The sequence below is a fragment of the Ambystoma mexicanum genome, chromosome 6q, assembly GCF_040938575.1.
Source record: "Ambystoma mexicanum isolate Mex_15411 chromosome 6q, UKY_AmexF1_1, whole genome shotgun sequence".
Classification (NCBI taxonomy): Eukaryota; Metazoa; Chordata; class Amphibia; order Caudata; family Ambystomatidae; genus Ambystoma; species Ambystoma mexicanum.
In genome coordinates, this window is record NC_090937.1 from 1,183,666,617 (window position 1) to 1,183,688,600 (window position 21,984).

The following is a 21,984-nucleotide window of genomic DNA, read 5'->3' on the forward strand; positions in this document are numbered from 1 at the left end:
ACTCGACATGCAGAGATTCTCTGGGGTTATTTCTACAGTTCCATATACTAAAGATTTGGATGTAAAGGTGGGGGGGGGAGGGTGGAGTGGTGCGCACTCCCCTGTTATACTCATGCTCCAGGGATCTGCGCCAAATTAGGGATGTGCGCAATAAGAGCAATGGTAATAATACACGCCATGGCACATGAGCTAATGGTCCGAGGAATACCTTTAGACCCAGACATGTTTATCTACAGCATAACAGTAATAGTGGAGGCAGTTCCACAAATTGCCAAAGCCTGTTGGAGTACCAACCGATTTCATTTTTAGCTCTGTGGGTTCCCCAGAATTGGTAGTAGGTACAATGTTGTGGCTAGACTTGCAATGGTTGGTAGTATCTGCAAAGAGAGTGGTTGTCCTTGGGACAGGCAGGCAAGGGTGCGAGTGGCTTACTGTACTATGCATATATCCCACTGTACCCTTCAAAGAGGTGACAGATGCAGAACAATTAGAAAACAATGACGGGGAGATAATACTAGAAATATCTATCTCCTGAAAGATCATGGTACAGTACAGAAGGGTGCAGTGCCCCTTAATGGCCATTGTCGCACCACCTCCCTTCACTGAGGCAGACTTGGAGTATGTGTCCACACAGTTGTAGACAACCAAACCACATGACATAGGGATTTTAAAGGAAGTGACCCCAGTACAGATCACACTGAAGGTTGGAGCAGTACTACCTAGAGTAAAACAGTATCCGTTATCAAGAGAGACAGAGGAGGGAACAAAGGATACAATCGTACCATCCAACTCACCATGTGACACCGCGATTTACCCTGTCAAAAAGGCCACAGGGGGCAATTGGAGAATAATCCAAGATTTACACCCTCTGAATGATGTAGTACAGAAAGAATTTCCTGTAGTTCCAAACCCGGCCACCATTTTGTGTAGTATCCCCAAGGAAGCGATCCACTTCACGCTAATTGATTTAAAGAACACCTTCTTTTCAATACCGTTGCATCCTGATTCAAAATAACTCACTCCTTTTACTGATGACGGGAAGGGCTATGAACACACTCGTCTGCCCCATGGGTACTGTGAAGGGTGAGGCATTTTTAACAGAATACTACACGCTTACATAGGTAACATCCAAGTGTCCAAAATGGTCATCCAGTATGTGGATGACTTGCTTGTTTGTAGTGACAGCGAGCAAACCTGCTGAAGAGATACCATTACTCTCCTACAACTTTTGACCTGCAAGGGGTAAAAGGTTGACAAGACCAAACTACAAAATTGCCAACAGGCAGTACTGTACACTTGGGACAGTTGATATCATCAAACGGTAAGGGAATAATACCAGACAGAGCGGCATCCGTGTGCGCAACGCCCAAACCCGTTACAGTAAAAGACATGCAAAAATGTCTAGGGTTGTAGAATTACCGCAGAGCATGGATCCTAGGAGGCATAGAAGGGCAAACACAAATTAGACAGCAGACATGGAACAAAATGTCAATGATTTGAAAGAAGTAAATGTCACAGCTCCAGTTCTCGGCAGCCCAGATTAAACACAAGAGTTCATAATATTTTTGCATTCAAACGACACACTTATGGCTGCCATATTGACCAAGAAAAGTAAAACAGGCCACAAGCCATTGTCCTTCTACAGCGGAACGCTTGATGCAGTTATGCAAGGACAGCAGGCGAACAAGCACTTGCTGCAGTTGCCTTCGCAATTGAAAAAAGCTCCACAATTGTAATGGGATGCTCAGTGACATTGTACATGGAACACTCACCCTGGCCACACAGAGCATCGGCATACTAGATTATTATCTCAAGCCCAAACAGAAGTGTGTGCAAACAGGGACTTGCAACGACACAACTGGGCCATGTATGAAGGGGAGGAGGATGACATCCCAAAAGCAAAAGACAGACCATTACAGGAAGGGGGAAGTTCTCTTTGTTGACGGTTCAGCAACAATTGAACAGGACACAGGACAAAGCCCCACGGACGCAGCAGTTGTGCACCTTGAGGGGGAGAATATGAGACTAGTGATGAAGAGATTACCCATGCATTATTCAGCACTAGCGGCAGAGCTTGTAGTGCTTATTGAGGTGCTACATGTATCACAAGGATGCCACGTGACCATTTATTCTGACTCGGCACAACATCACTTCAACAGTGCATGCCGGGTTGTCACAGTGGAAAAGAAAAGGGTTCTGTAGAGCAGACTGTTCCCGAGTGCAACACGCCGCACTACTAGATACACTGATTTCTGTACTAGCACAACCCTCTGTGGTAGCGGTCATTAAATGCGCCGCCCACACCAACAAGCCTGATGAAATTTCTTTAGGGAACGCTGCGCTAGATGCTGCAGCAAAAATGGCAACCCATCTTCCTGTCCCAGTAATTTCAGAGTACGTCATAACTACACCATCACATGATCAACAAAACACACCATACACAACACTGCCCATTACACAGCTCATCGTGCTAAAGAATAAGGCACCAAACGAAGAACAAGAATGATGGTCCAAGAGATGGGGGTAAACAGTCCCCTACAGACTTACTGTGGAAATAAGAATGCACTTGGAAGGCAGTTATGCCTATAGAGCTCTTGGCAATACCATTCGATCAGCTACACCACACGTCCCATAGATCCAAACAGCACATTGCAGCAGACTCAAAATCTTGATTATCACTGCACCACCTGCCAAACCTTTAGCACTGGCCTGATGTGCCGAACAATACAAGGAACTCTACCTCACTCTATTGGGCCATGCCGTGAGCTACACAGACTATGCAGACATGGAGGATAGATGCAACGGTTCCCGATCTTTATCATTTGTAGTATGCCTTTTTTCACAATGGGTTGAAGCTGGACCCTGTGCACATCCGGATGCCAAATGATCTGCTAAATTTTGAGTGTGCAAGTTTTCCCCTCAATGGGATGTGTGCGATGTACTGAAATCTGACAATGGCCCCCACTTCTTCAATAAACTCTTCAAAGCGATCACAGCACTACTTGGCATTAAACCCCTCATGTGCTCAATTTACCACCCCAAGCAAACAGCATTGTTGAGAGGATCAACAGCCTCCTTACAAGCAAACTCTCCAAGCCCTGCACCACATTAAAGAAAAACTGGGTGCATTGCTTACCCATGGCTCTGTTCAACTTACGCACTCAGCCAAGTAAAGACCACCACCTTTCACATTACTAATAGTAATTGGCAGATGCATGCATATGCCCATCTCCCCAGTAAGGAAGGCATCAGATGCCCATAGGGCTGCAGTGGTTTTGGGTGATGAATTTAAAGATTACCTGACAAACCTAACACATGCAGTTAAATAGGTCTCCTGACAGATTGCACCACCACGGCCTACAAGACACACCGAACACTGCAGAGCCACCAACCACAGATCCCACGCCCACCCAACCGCTGCTGCCATCAAAAGCTTTGTGCGTAAGTGAACAACCCAAGATTCCATGGCCCCTATGAAGTGGTGTATTCCACCCTCTAGCTGTAAAAGTGAAAGGGCTTCGATATTGGTTTCACCTCTCAGATGTCCACAGAGCACTATCAACTTCCTCACAGTTGCCCTAGACATTATCTACCTAAAATTTAATAACCAAAATACAACCATGTATAGCTGCTAAAATCCCCCCTCCCGTTTTCTGTTTCCCCTAAAGGAGTGAAGAAAAGGGAACCGTCAACATCAATTGATTCATTGTATATTTAAAAATTTACTAAATATGACGTTAATTCTAAATGGTTATATTCCTACACTTGTGTGTTACACTTTCCCATGAGAGCAATAACAGTGTTAACACACAAGCAAATGTATCTGGATGAATGAGAGAATAAAATCAGAAAATGTATTTCCTACCATTTTTTGAAACATTTTTTGTAACACAAATACCAGTAGCAATATTAGCAATAGTACACTAACAAAAAGATATATATCTAGGCATGATAGAATGAGAAGGCAAGCGTGTTAGGCCCAAATATGAAGCATACCACGGCCTAGGCCTGGATGCTACTGAAGATATTCAACATCCCGAGGATTCCAACAGTTGGTATACCGATATGAGAGCGGTAGGCAGACAAACAACCAACGGCAGCTGCTATGTATGCTCATTAATACTACACGCATTGGGGAACCCAAGGTTTTCGTACCATAGGAAGATCCAATTACAGAGACACAATACCGGTTTAATCTTGTGCTATGTAGAATAAAAGCCACCTTACAAGCACACACCCTGCGACTAGAGCTTGTCGATTCAAACCCCCTGCAATGCAACGATAACATAAGAAACATCAAGTGCCTACAACAACCATATTTAGTTATCGACTGACTCAAGTACGTAAACAGCAAGTGGCAAGAAACAACGCTCAGCTGCCTAGCCGAAGACCCCCTGGGGTACAAGGAAGAAATAGTGGCTTTAGTGGAAATAACCTGTGCACAAATATGGACAGAGCACATCACAAAATTGACATGGATTGTGGCAACGGAAAACCCAGTGCAAGTGCACCAAGAAGGGAGTTAGGAACTAAGTTCCCACAGTGAAGGAACGGTCTTCACTGGCTCTAACGAACGATGTAACAGAACATTATTGATTCCAGACTTGAAAAGGGGCATAGCGGTAGAGATGGACTTTTACTGGGTCTGTGGCCAACAAATGTACTTGCACCTCCCACCATCATGGAGGGGCTATTGTTCGCTGGCCACGCTGCACTCAGCGCCATTAGTAGTCCCATAAGAACATCTGAAAGGGGGGTGATCCCAGATACCGCCCGACCGTTCCTCCAACATTAGAAAAACAAAATCCACTACCATTGCCTGAGTTACGCATCCTACACGGAAGAGGGCAGTCTGAGAAACTGAGGAGAAAAAGGTCGAACTACTTATCTAAAGACTCATCTGCACTGTTCGACCGAGATCCCAGATGAACACCAATTTCAGTTCAGCCGAGACATACTTTGCTTCATTTCTGCTAGCCAGTCTACAAGCAGCAGCCAAAGCGAAGTGGCTGCAAATTGAGTGCTGGGAACAGGACCAGTTGGCAAACGATACTGAACATGGATTCAACATCATAAAGGTCGAACTAAGAGCACAAGATTAATGACAATGCAAAATAGTTATGAGCTCGATATGCTAACGGCGATGGAAGGAGGTGTTTGCTGCAAGATCAGTGATTCGTGCCCTCAGAACACACAGAGAATGGGTCACTATCCTATATAATCGCAGTAATACATGTACTAGGTGTTCACATGAAGAAAGGAGGACGACTTCAAGGGGTGAACTGGTTTGATCTGGCGTTCTATTGGGCCTGTCCTCGTTGGGAGCCATCGTGAAGATGCTGGTACCGGTTATCGTGTTCATCTTGGTCATCTTCTGTACGCTGTTGTGCCAAAGCAGTGCCTATTAGCACAAGGATGATGGTATCAATTGGTGTATCAAAAGTAACTTGCAATACAAAAGAGATTGAAATACAAACCGACCGCTCCATCCCTCGATTGGTCCCCATTTACTATGGAGATAAAGTAGACCGCTTATACCACACCATCATTGTCCCACCCACTGACCCTGACATTTATAAGGAAGTTTGGGTGATCAGGCTGGAAATGGGGGGATGTATTTATATGATATGCACACCCGAAGAATATGCGCAAGCAGGAGAACGTTTGGAGTCAGTATGTAGAACTTGGATGCCAATAAAGGGAACACTGCCACATGAGGCCGCAATGAGAAGAGAAAATGAACGCATTTATGCAGAAGAATTTGTTACTATATAAGTAATGAAGGGGGAGGAATGTTGGGGAGGAGATGGACCTATCCCACCCCCCCTAGTGCGTTAAGAGTAAGGTGAATCCCATAATTATACACGTGGTGTGCCGGGGGGAGGGGGCGTATTAAGGACCCTGCACAGACAATACTACATGAAATATAGATGCCTAGACTTAGTACGTGCGTATAAACAGGCCGCATTTTGTAGTTATGGTAGAAAAACTCAGGCCTGAATGGCTGCAAGGTAAACCCAGATCACAAAACTAACAAAGAAACCTGAATAGGCCTAAGCGCTGACGATAAAAAGACTCACGCTGATGGGCTCCATAGAAACTTTCCTACATTCCACTGTTGCTAATGCGCGTTATCCCAAGAAGGAATGTGCCCTGCAAGGCAGTGAGACATTACCAGGTGCCTCACAGTGCACGTTTATCGCAGCCAGGACAAAGCAGGCCTATGACCCCCACGCAGCCAACCATGAGTTATAACACCCACAACTGTCCCAGCCCAAGACCCCTGAATTCCATGATGGGAGGTGACTCCAGGCCCCAAACCATAAACCCACTGGACATATGAATCCAAAAAGAACACAACCAATTAACCGTCTTTCATAATGACAAGATTTGTAATGTAATTATAGTCCAAAGCAAGGGTGGAAGCCTTGGGTGTGAATAGTGCGATACAGAATGAGTGAAGAATGTGTGGGTCAGCATGACCTTAAGCCTCCCACTATGCCAGTCCCCGATCCGCCCAGGTGCACACCATAATGATAAGAGTAGCATTGTCTCTCCTATTTATTTATTTTTTACATATTATCCAATTGCGAACTTGATCTTAGTTCCCTGGAGATGATGAGCCCAGCAGACCTCACATGATGGAAGACGGACGGATGCGGCTGGGGCCAATGGCCTCATCTCATACATCATTATCTCCTATGGAGCGGGCTGACCATGTATAGGGTCTCACCAACCAGCAACGCAGGTTTCTACTGTATATGTTTGTGTCACTGATGATGATTTGTTTCCTTATAACATTCTGCCTGTACCATTTTCGAGCAGAAAGTTATTGAGCAGCCGAATTCTTTGCTGGCATACTTATTTTGTGTGCGATTAAAACTGGGTATCCTTGCCAGAATCTCTTGGCCTGGTTTCCCTCGCAGGTTGTATTTTTTCTGGTGCGAGCATTTGTAGGCATGCCTTCACCAGACTGCTGGGTTTATTTGAGCTGATTGCAGGTATGTGTCTACATTCAGTTGGGGGCCGAGTTCACACTTACAATAGGTTAGTGTGCACCGTGGCAGAGTAAGGACAATTGTTTAATTGTTTTGGCAGTATTCGATTAAATGCCAAACTACGGTAGCGACTTCCAGACCTCGCTAAAAGGTATGCATTCACCCAAAGTATCAGCCTAAAAGCTGTGCCTCATAACCTCACTAAGAAGGATTGTCTAGTGATGTAAGCATCACTTAACTATTTTGGCACTGTCTTGCCAATTAGATTAGCACCATATTTGGCAGCATGATACCAACATTAACAGACATGGGGCTACATCCAGGGTTTTTGGTAGATCAATTGCCCTTCAGCAACTAGATGCTCAACACTAATAATTAGGTTGTTTCAAGAACTGGAGGGGGGGGTGTCCGTTTAAGGTCACTGCACCCTGGAAGTGGGGCCACACGCATTCGTGCATGGTTACCCATGCTACTTATTAGGTTCAATATTAAACAATTTTTATTTTTTTACAAACACGGCTCTGATGTCACCTAATGGAGGCTCGTTACTTTTTGACTGTGTGCGGCTGTTTACGAACTACCTGAATTGACTGATATTTGAATACGCTTCCTTGCTTTTTGGGTTTACTTTTTTGATTGTTGTTTCTGATTGGACCAAATGTCATTTTTGCTTCATTTTGTGTTTTTTGCAGGTTCTTCAAACATGTTTGAATGTAATTTGATGATGAATTTGTTCAATGTTTGCCACTTTTATGCAGCCAATGTTTGTGCTCTGGGCTATTGAATGATGTCATTTTATGTTATTTTCTTGCAAATTTGTGTATGTTAACATTGAATTGGTTAATTAATTTACTACATCATTTGGGAAAGAGCCTAGAAAAAGACTGAGATCGAAACATGTGTCAGCTGTTTTTTTCAGATTAAAAAATAGTTAATCTGACAATTGTGGCTGTGTACTTGCACAATTAGTTGTTATTCAGGACTGTTGGGGCAGAGGGTCAGTTTTTTGCACAATAACCCCCAGCATACAGTCCATCTACTCTTGCATTTATGATCTTTGAACTAACCCATTGATGTGTGCAGATGGTTCTAGCTCAAACGCTCTTCTCTTTTTCCATTAGCAGCTCTTAGTATCCGACGGTTTTAACATACGTTGCTCACTCCTTTATGAAGTGCAATAGTACTTTCCAAACATTAAGTTGATGCCAGTAGCATGTAAAGTTTCCCCAGTAAAACGCACAACCAAAACTGGACCTTAAACAAATCTTGAATGCTTGGTTAAAACACTTGCAGGAAAGTCCTGGCTCTATATTCGTGCTAACTACATAAGAAGCATTTTTTGGATCCTAATAGCTGTGCTTAATCTCACACAGTTATGACACAAACCAAAAAGCAGGAACTAACAACTTAAGTGGCATAAACATGACCGCACTGGAATGCCTCGCTACATTCCTTGCTACAGAAATAAATTAAATAATGGGCTCCATCGTCACCACATATAGAACGAAAGCTTTAAATTGAGACAAGAGCCCGACCCGCCCTGCTTGAAATGCATAATTTGACTGCTCAGATTCACAGGGATGTGCCACCCCTAAATGCCAAGTGCTGAAACATTTCCTAGGAAAGAATGAACCCCTGCATAGTTCCTCACTGCATCGGCGAGAAGATATAAAATGAATGCGTTTCATCCTCTATAAAAATGTTAAACTGGACCCAAGCACTTATCAAATGAGATGCCCGCCTCGGCGGAAAATGGTGTATTTTTCTATTCCCCTTCATCCCAACTACTGATAAAACCCTCCATTTAAGTTACAGTTCCAACCCCTGGAAATTCATTGTGTGCTCCAGGTCCCACAGAGGGAAATATGGGGGAACAGGACGCCCTCAGGCACACATACATGAAACAAATTCTACTTCACCTATAGCAATGTTCCTCTTTGTCACTATGTGAGCTGGAAAGTTCTTTGATGCCCTGGGTAAACAGATTGGAGAACCACCCACATCATACTGACATCACTCACTGCACAGTCAATCAGGTGCTGCTTACATTAAAAACACTTGTGTCATGATGCCTATCCCCGGGCATCCGGATCAAGGCCATCAGCCCCGGGAGCAGGCATCCAGACATTTACAAAAACCCCAGCAGCCCCAGCTAGGGGTTGTCTGGGTTCAGTCGTGGCGCCGTAGGCACCAGGCTCATAATAAAAATCAGTCCTGGCGCCATAGGCGCCAGGCTCATAGACTTTACTTACCTCATGCAGACCATGCTGCTTCAGCGTTCAGGTCTTCATCAATTTTGCACGAGCTGGAAGACAAGGCGTTTGATTCCTCCTTTACAAAGCACTTTTCGTATAGTTGGTTGTTATTTGGTTCCTGGTTAATGACGTATATCTGTTACGTTGTTGTGACGTTTTCACATGGGACGTCTACGTGTTTAGGAAGAGGATTACGGAGGAAGGAGCACTCCACGCCGTCCATGGGCAGTAGCATCGCTCCAAGCGTCGGTGTGTCAACCTTAACCACCTGCAAGAAAAATCCAGTGAAGCACTTGACCCAATCACGCAGGATCCACTTTGCAGCCTGTTATCGCTGCCCTAGTAAGAGGACAGACACTATTTGATAGAACATGAAGATTGATCTTGTCCTGAAGAAGATGGTCGGTAATCAGTCATGAACCATCGAAACCGGTCGACCTTACCTGTTGTGGCTCCACCACAACATTCTATGATACCCCCAAGACCAATAGGGGTTACTGCATAAAATTGAGAGAAAACCCAAAAAGTATTGGTTTTCCCATCCCACACCAAGTGGGACAGTGCATTTTTTTAGTGATTATTCGGTACTTTGGTAATCACCCCCTTGGACAACCATCCTTTTTGCAAGGAACTCTCTAGTCATTATTGTTAAAATAAAGTTACATGACAAATCCAATGTCTAAATCTTCGCAGTTTTGATTGCCAGCTGCCTAGATTTAAAGATGCGAGATTGAATTCCCCTCTCGCACTTTTGCATACTTGTGCTGGTTGCCCTCACCTTCACCCCCGCACCAGACCAGCTTCACACCCTGTGTCCAAGAGGACAGGACCACGGTCCACAGAAATATCATTAATTGTTTGGTCTCGCCCTTACCGGCAAGTTGATGAATTTTTCCCCAGCATACCGTTTCCTGTGTACCAGCAAATAAATCCAAGCCAACGTGAGGCCTGGATGGGACTATTTTACTACAGGGACTATTTTTTACTCGGGTGTGGTCCTGGGGAACTTCTTTCCTGGGACTACTTTGGAGGCTATTTAAACCACGCCCGAACAGCAGCACATGCTTCGTGTTATTCTGCATCCAGCAGCGTGACTCTCACCGTGCCTGCAGCCAGCATCCAGTCTTCTGCCACGCCCACGTGCCTGCAGCCAGCATCCAGTCTTCTGCCACGCCCGCCTCGACGCCGGAGCTCCTAGAATAAAGAGGAAGAAAAGGACAAGGTTAGAAAACAAACTTATTTCAAATTCCTCACCTGATTCCGGATCCATTTCATCTCCCGACCTGGAAAGTACATCAGTCCTGCATGCGTTGCTTCGCCAGTTCCAGCACAGTGCCATACTCGCCAGTTCTCACAGCATCTTTCGATCCGGCACTGTTTCCATCATTTCTTTTCCGTACTCCGGCACCTAGGGGTACAAGAATAACAAGGTGAGCCAAGGGAATCAACAAATACCTCTTACCACCATAGACTTACCTGATTTACCACCGGCGGTATTATTCTCCATATCTTCATATGCCGCATCTGTAAAGAGGGAGAAAAAACAACACGTTAACGCATGCAATATTTACCGGAAAGTGTTGGGTAACAGACTTTTACCTGAACGCCAGCAGCAGCTACCAGACCTTCTTCTCATGAACTCAGTTGCAACTTAAGGAAGGAAGGGGACAAGAGAACATCGGGCACATTGAACTCTGAACTTGGTACTTACCAATCCTGCCTGGGACTTCAGAGTCAATGCTTACCGGAACTTGACCAACACCCACACATCACTATATGACCATTTTCAAAGACATTTTAGACCAAAACGTAACCATTACATTAACTTGTTTATTTTAAATACAAAATACATTAAAATGTGTAACATAACTTCAAAGCTGTAGTCAATATTTTTAAAGGCATCAATAAAGTCAAATAACTTTTTCTTAACATTAACCTATGGCGGCCACCATTTTGGAAGTCAAAATGGCTGACACATTCAGCACACAATATAAATACAGGCAAAGAGTGCAACAAGGGGTCTGGTTTAAGGTTAGAATTGGAGGAAATCATAGATTTTACTTCGAGATGGGTGTTAAATGGGTGGGACACAGCCAAAAAACACAAATCCACCCTCATATGTCAGCTGCATTGAAATGCCTTAGAGACCCCCATTCAAAGCCCCTATTTGAAGCTCTTATGTTAAAGCTCTTATTTTAATGACAACAGTTTCGTCTTAAAGGTAGCGCTTTCAGCACCACATAATAGCTAAAACTAAAAATACATAAGCGTGACTTAAAACATTTAAAGAATAATCAATGTTATTTCAAAACATGTTCAATATTGCAATGTCCAGAAGAGGACATTCAAATTAATAATGCAAGAAAACCAGAGATAAATTAAAATATTAGTAAATGAATGAACACTTTCAACTTCATACTGCACAGTTCTCGGTGGGGTCAAATAGATTAAACAATGCAACATTTCTTGTGGCATATGCATTAAAGACTATTAAATCATGCACTACCCGATACGAAATTAAATATTCTACTCAGCCACTGTGCGGGTTGTGTCACATAGCCCTATTAAAGATCAGAAAATCTCTTACCTGGTTAATGGTTTTTTCCATCTGAACCAAGCCCAGGTTAGGTAAAGTATTTTTGATGAACTCCACTATGGGCTCCAAGTTCTCATGCTGCAGAATCAAAGGCTTGTGGCTTCCCAACAAACTCAAGGAAACTTTAAATATCACCTCGGATCCTTCAAGGAAGATGATATCTGCAGAATAGGCAAAATGTAGGTGCAATTGTCTGTTACATAGATATCCAAGAGAAATTCTGAAGCCCACTTGAGCAATCATACAAACCACTAATGTTTTAATCATCATACCTTTTTGTGGGGATACCATTACACTCAAGGCACAAATATGGCTCAAAAGTAGAAGGGAATTAGGGTGTGGATTTTTGGCACGTGCACAATGATCACCAGTGTGCCCAAGAGGCATTTTGTTACTTGATGGCATGTTACAAGTTTAACAATACATAAAACAGAATTGATCGGACGTGTGAAGTTAGAGGCTATGTTGTGCACCTCGATTTTGTGCGCCACTTGTAGGCGCCTGAAAATGCTTATGGAAAATGCATAAAGGGCTTGTTTCTGCTTCACAGATGGGTCTTGTGAGAAACCTGAAGGTGTCTCACCCGCTAGTCTCCAGGGATCTGTCATGTTGGTGGCCAGGACACAGCCATCGCTTTTGGATGCAGTTCCTGTGGGTGGACCATTGCAGGAGGATCACCTGGATGAGGGGTCTTTGGGAAGTAGGAGACCGGATGGTGAGATGCGGCATACCCTTCAGTCTAACACTTTTTTCCCCCCATCAAACCAGGTAGCATATTTAGGAGCTCAACCCACCCGATCTCCCCTTTCTCGACACAAACACTTTCTCACGGACAGCCCACCAGGAGCGAAAATGGACTAACACCAGACCCATATACCCGACATGTTCCAATACACTGATCAGGCAAGGTCAGGCAATTACTGATCCTTACACACACCTGACATCCACCATCACACTTCCCACACGGATAAAAGGAGCACAAAAGCACACTCTGAGCAACGCACAGAAGGGAGCAGCAGTTCCAAGATGGCAGTTTAATACGAGGAGGAAGACAGCGAGACCAGAGGGGGTTACAAGGAGAGAAAGTGCCCTTGACCTTTTCAAACCGATACTTTTGTGAACCTTGGAAAATAAGAAGCCCAAGACCTGGGACTAAGGCTGAAGGGACCTGCATTGTGTGTCAAAAGTACCCGGGGCTCTCCCACGTCGGTAGCCAAAGTGGGGAGGAGTGTTTGCCGCTGTGGTACTGTCCTTGGCGCCTGCGGCAGGGCAGCGCCAGTGACAGCAGTCCAGTGGGTGAGTCAGAGAGACTGATACCAGACCAGCCTGTGTTGGCACCAAGGTTGCCAGCAGCAAAATTGTATGAAGAAATCTAGAGATAACAGTGTGAGAGGCATATGTGTCGAGCAACGCAAATATAATTGAACACCAGAGCAGTGACTGAGCTTTGGAGGCCAAGAAAGTTGGCCGGCGTTACGTGGGTGCTCATTCGAAGGTCTCTGTTAGGTATCCAACTGGTTGGCAACTGGGAAAAGGGAATTTTGAGATTGAAGTGGTCCTGCAACGGGTCAAGCTAAACCCTGTGCACATTCAAAAGTTTTCGATAGTTGAATGCAAACTGAAATTGGTCCGAGCCTGGTTGAGGGAAGACTTATTTTGTAAAAATAGAGGATCTAAGCCCGGATGAGGGGATCCGGGGTGAACTGCGAGTCACCCAAGAAAGAATATTCTCTGAACATTGTAAAAAGAGTGTATCTGAGCCCAAAAGAGGGGGATCCACAGTAAATGATAAGTTACTCACCGTAGTGATTAATTAACTCTTAGTCCTTAGTCCCCTTTCCTCCATACTGCATGGGCGTCCATTCCAAGGGATGGAAGACCAAACCTTTTTCACCAGAAAAATCCTTCTTCCCCTTTAAATTTAGAGGCGTGCAGGGGTGCGGCCCTGGGCGCATGCGCTGCCCTGACTCCGCCCTCCAGTGCCACACCTCACCTCAGTCCCCATAGACACGTTGACGATAGATTTAACATTGCCCGACCCCAGTTTTATTAGGGGGGAGTTTGGTGGGACATATGGAGGAAAGGGGACTAAGCACTAAGAGTATGTTAGTCACTACGGTGAGTAACTTATAATTACTCTTACATCCTGTCCCCTTTTCCTAATACTGCATGGACGATTACAATGGAGTGCAGCCCCAGGGTGGGGAGGAGACCCTCCTTAAGCAAACCGGTTTCTCAGAACCACCAGTCCGAAAGCAGTGTCGGCTCTAGAACCGGCATCCAAACAGTAGTGCTTGCAGAAAGCCGAAGGGGTGGCCCATGTGACCGCCCTGCTTATGACTTGCCTGGGGACATGCCGCTGGAAAGCAATGGCTGTTGCCTTGGCTCTGAATGCGTGGGCGTGCATGTTGGCCGGTGTTAGAAGGATTTCTGAACTCTGTCCAGGAGGGGCAGAGGTTCAGAAGGCCAACCTAGTTTCTTGGAACAGGGTAACCTCTGGACAAGCCAGACCAATCAGGGTAGCTATGGAGGCGGCCAAGACTAAATCTCAGGAGGGGTAAGGGTGACTGAAGGACCTCAATGAGCACACATAGCAAGGACACTTACAAATTACTCCAGGCAGGTGTTATATTAAAAATATAGACACATTTATTACAAGGCCTTTGTAACAGACTATAGCAAGAAATCACAGTAACCTAAGTAAACCAATACATCACACTCAATACAATATATATACACAAGACCAGGGATGTCAAAAGGGATGACTGCACGAAATATGTTGACAACCTAGAGGGGACAAAAACAGGCAGTGCAGTTAATCTTTAGGCCCAATTCAACTTCAGTTATTCACCTAACAGGCAGTCCAAGCCCTAAGAAGAGGGGAGCCTTGTGCTCAATAGTACATGTATGCCAATGCACACGGTTGTTCCATTGGGCAAAACAGGGTCTCTTCAGGGGGCTCTAGCAGCTCGGGAAGGTGGATAAGGCGATGAAGAATAAGTTCCCACTATTCAAGAAGGACCTCCACTTAAAGATAGAGGCAGTTAGAGAGTTTGGGATGAAGTTGCTATTTCACAATAGCAGTGGATAGGAGAGGGGCCACCAGGGGCCACTCGTGCGTAAAGTTGGGCTCTAGCGCTAGGGGCCAACGGTTGGGGTAAAGATTACTCACCGGTCCCTGAGGCAAGGAGAACCAAACTTCGGCAGGTTAGTCCAATTCAGTTGCAGGTTCGACGGTGGTAAAAAGGACTTCTCAGCACCTTTTAGTTCCCGAGATCCAGCGAGGACTCCCAAACAGGATAGTGGCGATTTCTCCGCTCCGGGGAGATGAATCGCCCCAGGTTCACTGCAGCAGGCTTCAGTGGCAAGAGGGTCACAAATGCAGTGTACTTGCAAAGGACGTCACCGCAGCAGGGCAACACGGTAACCACGTTTACTCCTGTACGGGCACGCTCATCTCAGTTCAGACCCGGGAATGCCAAGTGTACGAAATTCGGTGTGAGGATGCCATGGACACAGAGCTAGCAGTATACCATATTTCGAGGGCCTCCTCGAAACGACAGCGGAGACAGAGCAAAGGTCCTGCGTAAGCTGGTCAGCCCACTGGTTGGCCCAGGGACACTTCAGAGAAAGCTTACTTGCAGGTTTTGGTGAAGGTGCAGAGAATAGTTGGTCCCACTATTCCAATGGGTCGAAGCGTCTTCGCAGACCTTCTTGGACGACCAGATGCAGAGGGGTCTCGCGGGACGACAGCGGGCTCAGGGTGCCAAACCTTCCAGCGGGTCACCAGCGGTTCCTCGACTCAGCTTCGTAGTTGCAGGATACTTGGATCCTATCCCTTGTTCAGTGAGAATTCAGGAGATCGACTTGGTAGTGGTGTTTCCAGCCTCCTTTTATCCAAAGTTGCCTTTGCGCCAAAAATGAGAGGACCCAATGGGAGATCTGCTCACAAACACTCACTCCATACGTGGACCAATCACAGACCACGGTGGTCTCAGGCATTCAGGACACTCCAGACTCTCTGGCACCCAGGATGTGTATTGGGACCAGACATCCCAGCCCATATCCTGGAGGCGCACACACAAGGCATGCAGAAGCCAGCCAAAGCATTGGGATTCGCAGGAAAATGCATGACCAAATAAGGACTGGCCCGGGTCGACTCGACCTGGGGAAGGCGAAGGGGCAAGATGGCCAAAGGATAGGACAAAGTATTCGTGGCATGGCCATTTTGGAGCCAGGCCACCTATTTGTGCCAAACGCGGTTAACGCGGTTAACATGGCATAAAAGGGTTAAAAATAAAGTGAAACGATAGCTGCCACCAGTCCTGTCCATGACATCTGCACAGTTCATAAAAAGTCCAGCAAGCGTATCTAGGGCCTTTGGAAAGGACTATAGACCCAAGTGTGCTGTATGGTACGATACATTGCACACTTGTTACATGTTGCACAAAAGTTGCAACATGAGGAAAGGTCTAAGGGAAACAAAGTACTGACTGTCTTAAGGGCATGTCAGTTTCCCCATAAAAAGTGAGTGAAAGCCCAGAGGAGTACAGCTGAAGGCTGTGCTTCTCTGGCAAAGTCAGTCAGTGGTGTCTAAACAGCAGAAAAAAGTTTGGGGGTTGACACATGGAGGGAAAATTACATACACATGAAATCTTTCCTAACAGCCGGCAGTGGCTTGTGCTGTCCCTCGTAGGCTTCTTTGATGGCCGAGACCATCCAACAGGCTATGGAGGCCTTGGAGGCCCGATACCCCGGTTTTGATCGTTCGAAGGTGGCAAAAAGAGCGTCCAACTTGCGGAAGTCCTTGGTCCCGTCCAGGTAGAATGCCAGGGCACACCTGACATCAAGGCAGTGCACAACTCTCTGTGCCTCGTCTTTCGGCTCAGCAAAAAACGTGGACAACACTATTTCTTAGATCAGATGAAATGCGGACGGCACCTTAGGTAAGAATGCTGGGTGCATCCGTAGGAGTACCTTGTCCTTGTCCTTGTGAAACGTAGTGTATGGCTCCGAGGCGACCATCGCTTGGATTTTGCGGATTCTGCAGGCCGAGGTGAGGCCGACTAACAAGGCTGTCTTAATGGTGACCAGCCTGATGTCTGCGGATGCCATAGTTTCGAATGATTTGTGCGCCAAGGCACCCAAGACTATGTTGAGGTCCCACACGGGGTGCGGCCTCTTGATGGGTGGGAAGAGCCTGGCGAGACCCGTCACATGTCTCTTGACAATTGGGTTGGAAGAGGAAAAACTCTCCTCCTTGTTTCTGGAAGCCCCGATGGCTGGAAGGTAAGTGCGACAGGTGTCCACCTGCACGCCCGAGTGGGCAAGGTGCGCCGAGAAGGAGAGCATGTCGTCTAGAGTATTTCCTTGGTGGCTACCCAGTGGGGTGAGGGTATATACTGCATTGAAAACAAATAAAAAGACTACGGACAAATTAAGCAAACCAGATTTCCTCTCTTGATTTACTACAACAAAGAAATGCGCCGAGGGTGCAATCAAACAGCACTCAGTTGTCCGCTCCCAACCTGCTGAGCCCGTCTGCCTCCAGGTTGGATTCCCCAGAAGGTGGACGGCCGTGAGGTAGATGTCGTTTTCCAGGGCCCAACCCCACATGCTGATTGCTTGTCTGCACAGTGGATGGGGATCTGGTGCCTCCCTGCTTGTTGACATAGTATATGCTGGTTGAGTCGTCTGTCTGGATGAGGACAACATTGCCCCCGATAAGTGGGAGGAATGATCTGAGCACTAGCCAGATGGTGTTCAGCTCCAACCAATTGATGTCGTACTCCTGCTCGTGTTGGGTCCAGGTGCCGTGGACCAAGAGATCGTCCAGAGTGGCTCCCCATCCCTCGAGAGAGGAGTCCGTGGTGATAGTGACCAGTGGGGTGGGAGGCCGGAAGGGCTTGCCCGTCCGTAGCTTGCAGTCCATGGACCACCCTGTCAGGTCCTGGTGGAGAGATGGAGGAACGTTGATCATCTCGGATTGAGAGCCCCGCTCCTGGTTCCATGATGCCGTGAAGTGCAGCTGTAGTCTCATCATCCCGAGTCTCGTGTGGGGACGGCCAATAGGACCGCTGCCAAGAGACCCAGGAGATGCTGGTATCACCAGGCCGAGGTCACCTCTCTGCTGAGGAAGTGAGTAATGGCCCTCTTGATGGCTGTGATCTTGTCCTCCGAAGGAAACACCCTCTCGGAGCATGTGTCGCAGATGAGACCCAAGAATGTCAGGGTCTGTGTGGGTTGCAGTTGCGACTTCTTGAGATTGAGCAAAAAGACCAGATTGTGCAGTGTGTTCATAAGAGCCTGGGAAGTGTGGTGAACTGCTTCCGGCGATGTAGCCCTGACAAGCAAGTCGTCGAGGTATGGGTAGATGTGGAGGCCCTGAGCTCTCAGGAGGGCAGCCAGAGTATTCATGAGTCTGGTAAAGAGCTTGGGGGCCGAGTTGAGGCCAAAAAGAAGGACCTTGTATTGGAAATGGTAGCCCATGATTCTGAACTGCAGGAAAGAATGATGGGGCTGCCATATCGTGACGTGTAGAAATGCGTCCTTCAGATCCAGGGAGAACATCCAGTCTCCCTTGCACAATGTCTCTGCTATAGAAACTGGCGTAACCATTTAGAATTTTTGTAGAGGTAAGGAGAGGTTGAGGGTGGAAAGGCCCAGCACAACTCTCAGGCCCGCCTGGTTCTTTTTCTGAATGGCAAAAATCCTGGAGTAGAAGCCCAAGCCTCGCTGGGAGGCTGGGACTTCCTCCATGGCCTGGCTCTCTACGATCGATCAGACCTCCGCCAGAGAGTTGCTGTCCCAACTTGAGGGAGTGGAGGGGAGGCTGGGATGGGTAGGCGGTAACCCGTGATACTACTGAGAGGATTAAGGGGTCCGCGAAATTCTGGCACCAGAAGTGTGCATGGAGAGAAAGCCTACCCCCCACTGGAGACACATGGACCCGGAGTGGCGGGCCATGCCGTCTTTCCCTCAGAGGCTGTTGCAGAGGAGGGGGACTGGAAAAAGCCCTTACCCCTTTTTTGTTGCTTTCGCCGATTTGGAGTCCGCGAGCGGTCCAGCTGCCTGGACCGCCGTTCTTGGAACCGCAGAACTCGCCGTATGTATGCCCCTTGTTGGAGCGCTGCTGTGACTGGGTGTACGATTTGGGCGTGGTCTTTGTCAGGATGGATAAAAACTTGGCCGTTTGTGAGCTGTTTTTCTTTTTGTCCAGCTCCTTGTCCATGGTGGAGTGGAAGAGGTCACTCCCATCTAACGGCAGGTCTAATATGCGTTCATGGGCGTCCAGGTTAAATTTTGTTGCACGGGGCCAGGCTGCTGTTCTCATGTCCGTGGCGGTGCAGATGGCCCGGCCAGAGGTGTCAATGTGGGCCACGGTGGACTCCATGATGTTCTGTGCCACCAGCTTGGCCTCCTTGAAACATTATTGGCTCTGCGTAGGAAGCTCTGGCAGAAAATCAGCAATTTCCCGCCACAACCTCTGGTTCGCGGCCACCAGCATGGCATCAGCGCTGGCCTGACGAAAATGCAAGGACGCATTGGAATAGAGTTTCTTCCTATACGCCTCCAAGATCTTCTCCTCCTTGCCTAGCAGCGCCGCGCAGGACAACGACTGAGGCTTGGAGTATAGTGATGCTGCAGCGATCACTGAGGAGTGTGGCTGAGGATGGGATTATATCAAGAGTGTATCCCCCTCCATCTGCCTGTACTTGGCATCCAGGCCTCAATTGACCGGCTGGACAGAGTGGGGCTTAAGCCAACCCTTCTTGGCCAGGGCGACTACATTGGTCTGCAGTGGAATTCCCGTTTTAGCAGAGGGGCATCACATGAGGACTTCTGCGAGGACCCTCTCTGCTGGTTGCTCGACATCGGGTTGAGGAAGGCCCAGGTACTCAGCCCACCATGGAAGACATTCATGGAAGGCCATGGCTGAATATGGCATGTCGGGGTCCTCATCGTCCGTGTCCGCCTGGGGGTCAGGAGGATCCTGCACCGGTGGAGGAGTGATGGGAGCTGGAGGCTGGGGTACTGGGACTGGAGCCGGAAGCTGTGGAGGAGGCTGGTATGGAACCGCCTGAGGAACCGGTTGGGGGGCCGGAGCCAGTGGCAAAGGCTGCGCCGGGGCCAGAAGCATTGGAGGAAGCACCTCCCTGATGACATCCCTGAGGATCACCCCCATCTGAGGGGGCTTCATGAGTCCAAGGAACCTCTCAAAGAACCTGTCCTCACAGGCTGGCGGGGCAGTAGGGGATATAGACCGAGTAGCGAGCGGCTGCTGGAGGCACTGCATACCCTGCCCATTGGACGTAGCGGGAACCTGCCCTGCGCAAATGAAGTATAGGCTGTATGCCATGTACCTGGTTGACACCAGTCCCACCTTGACACTAGTTCTTCGCCGAATTCCCATTCCTGGTGCGGCAGTGGACGGTTGCTGATGTCTAGCACAGTGGCCATTTTGCCGAGCAGCCTTCCATGTGCCTGCGTCATGTTGCTCAGCTCCCTGGGCCCAGACTCCTCCAGGACTCTTGAGTGTGGATCATGAGGCCTACCCTGCTCCTCAGGCCGAACGCCCTCGGCCCGGGGGCCAGTAGAGCTGTGTTTAGGCACCCCCCTCTGCCATATTGCCGGTACTAGGGCATGGCCCCTTGGGTGAAGACCCGGTACAGGAACCTTCTGGTCCCTCAACACTGTCACCGGGAGGATCAAAGGATCCCTCAACCCGTAGGCCGGTAGCCAGGGAGGTAGTAGAACCTGGGCGGTCCCTCCCGTGTGGGGGCGAGTCCTTGGGAAGGAGTCTCCCTTGCGGGGTTCGATGGAGAACGGAGGCCCTACCTTCAGCTTGGAACAATGTTTAACAATGTCCTTCAGGTCCTCTGGAGGCGATATATGGAAGAGCTCCCTCCACCTGGCTAGCCTGTTCTTCAGAGACTTCGATAACAGGGAGTTGCACGCTGTACAAGCTTGCCAAACATGGTCAGAGCGTGGGGGTCGGAAGTTGGGAAGAGCCTGTCGCAGGATGGACACCTGCTGAACCCTATGGAAGTCGACATGTGCCGGGGAGGAGCGTGACGCCTGAGGACAGAGTACCTGTATGATAAAAAGACAAAAAAGACACAAGAAGTAGTATCTGAGTGTGGAATTACATGGCCGAAGCCAAACCCAGGAGCGCTAGTGAATTCGGCCCGTTCCTGTCGAAGCGGAAAAGGGGACTGAGGTGTGGCGCCAGAGTCAGGGCAGCGCATACTCCCAGGGACGCACCCCTGCACGGCTCTAAATTTAAAGGGGAAGAAGGTTTTTTCTTGTGAAAAAGGTTCTGTCTACCGTCCCTTGGAAGGGATGCCCATGCAGTATGGAGGAAAGGGGACGGGATGTAAGAGTAAGATCGTGATATAAAAGGGATCTGATCCCGGCTGAGGAGGATCAAGAGTGAATCACTGGAATGTAATACTTATAAGAGGAAAAAACTTTGTGTTTTGTTACATCAGGCCCTCTGAATCAAGAGACTTTGAGAAAAAAAGACTTGGGCACAGAAAGCTGGGATGCTGGTAATGGAGCTGTATCCCTGTGCTAAAGAAGCCAGAGTGTGTGGTTTTCTCGAGTTCAACGCCTTGTCCCGTGCTGAAAACGTGGGGAAGGGAGGCCAACGGCCCGAACCTCCTGACATTTCATTTCGTGAACACTTCTTTCTTTTTAATGAACACTATTCCACACTATTTGTATTTAGAAATAAAGATTGGCAATCGTTTTTTTTGTTGGTTTAGGCCCTTTTATTTTGACGAGACTCCAGTAGGACTGCATTATTATTATTTGATGGTCGTAGCTTGCTCCCATCTGTAGATTTAGGATTAGAGAGGTGTTTATCATACCCTTGTTGAAGTTCAATAAACACCCTTGAACTGTGGTCACTTGTGTCTGTCTTACTGTTGATACCATGCCTTCCTTACAGTCTACACATTGCATATTCGAAGGCTCAGCACTGCCAGTCATTTAATTTGTGTTTTCCAGAGGCCTTTATAGAGCGCAGCCATGACCTTGTTTCCAGCAGAGGGAGTAATTCCATACATGGTTACATAAATGAATGGAATTACTTTTCAATCGCACAGGAGGCGGCATGAAGAAATGATTGTGC

General features: G+C 47.5%; 1 protein-coding gene across 8 annotated transcripts in view; it reads right to left on the minus strand.

Moving 5' to 3' along the window:
* The window catches only part of TBC1D1 (TBC1 domain family member 1), a 1,823,125-nt gene that overhangs the window by 102,311 nt on the left and 1,698,830 nt on the right, over positions 1–21,984 (minus strand). For all 8 annotated transcript variants that reach the window (XM_069631813.1, XM_069631816.1, XM_069631814.1 and 5 more), the window contains one exon: positions 11,841–12,010. In XM_069631813.1, coding sequence (XP_069487914.1) covers positions 11,841–12,010 — 170 coding nt within the window. The remainder of the gene's footprint in view (positions 1–11,840; positions 12,011–21,984) is intronic.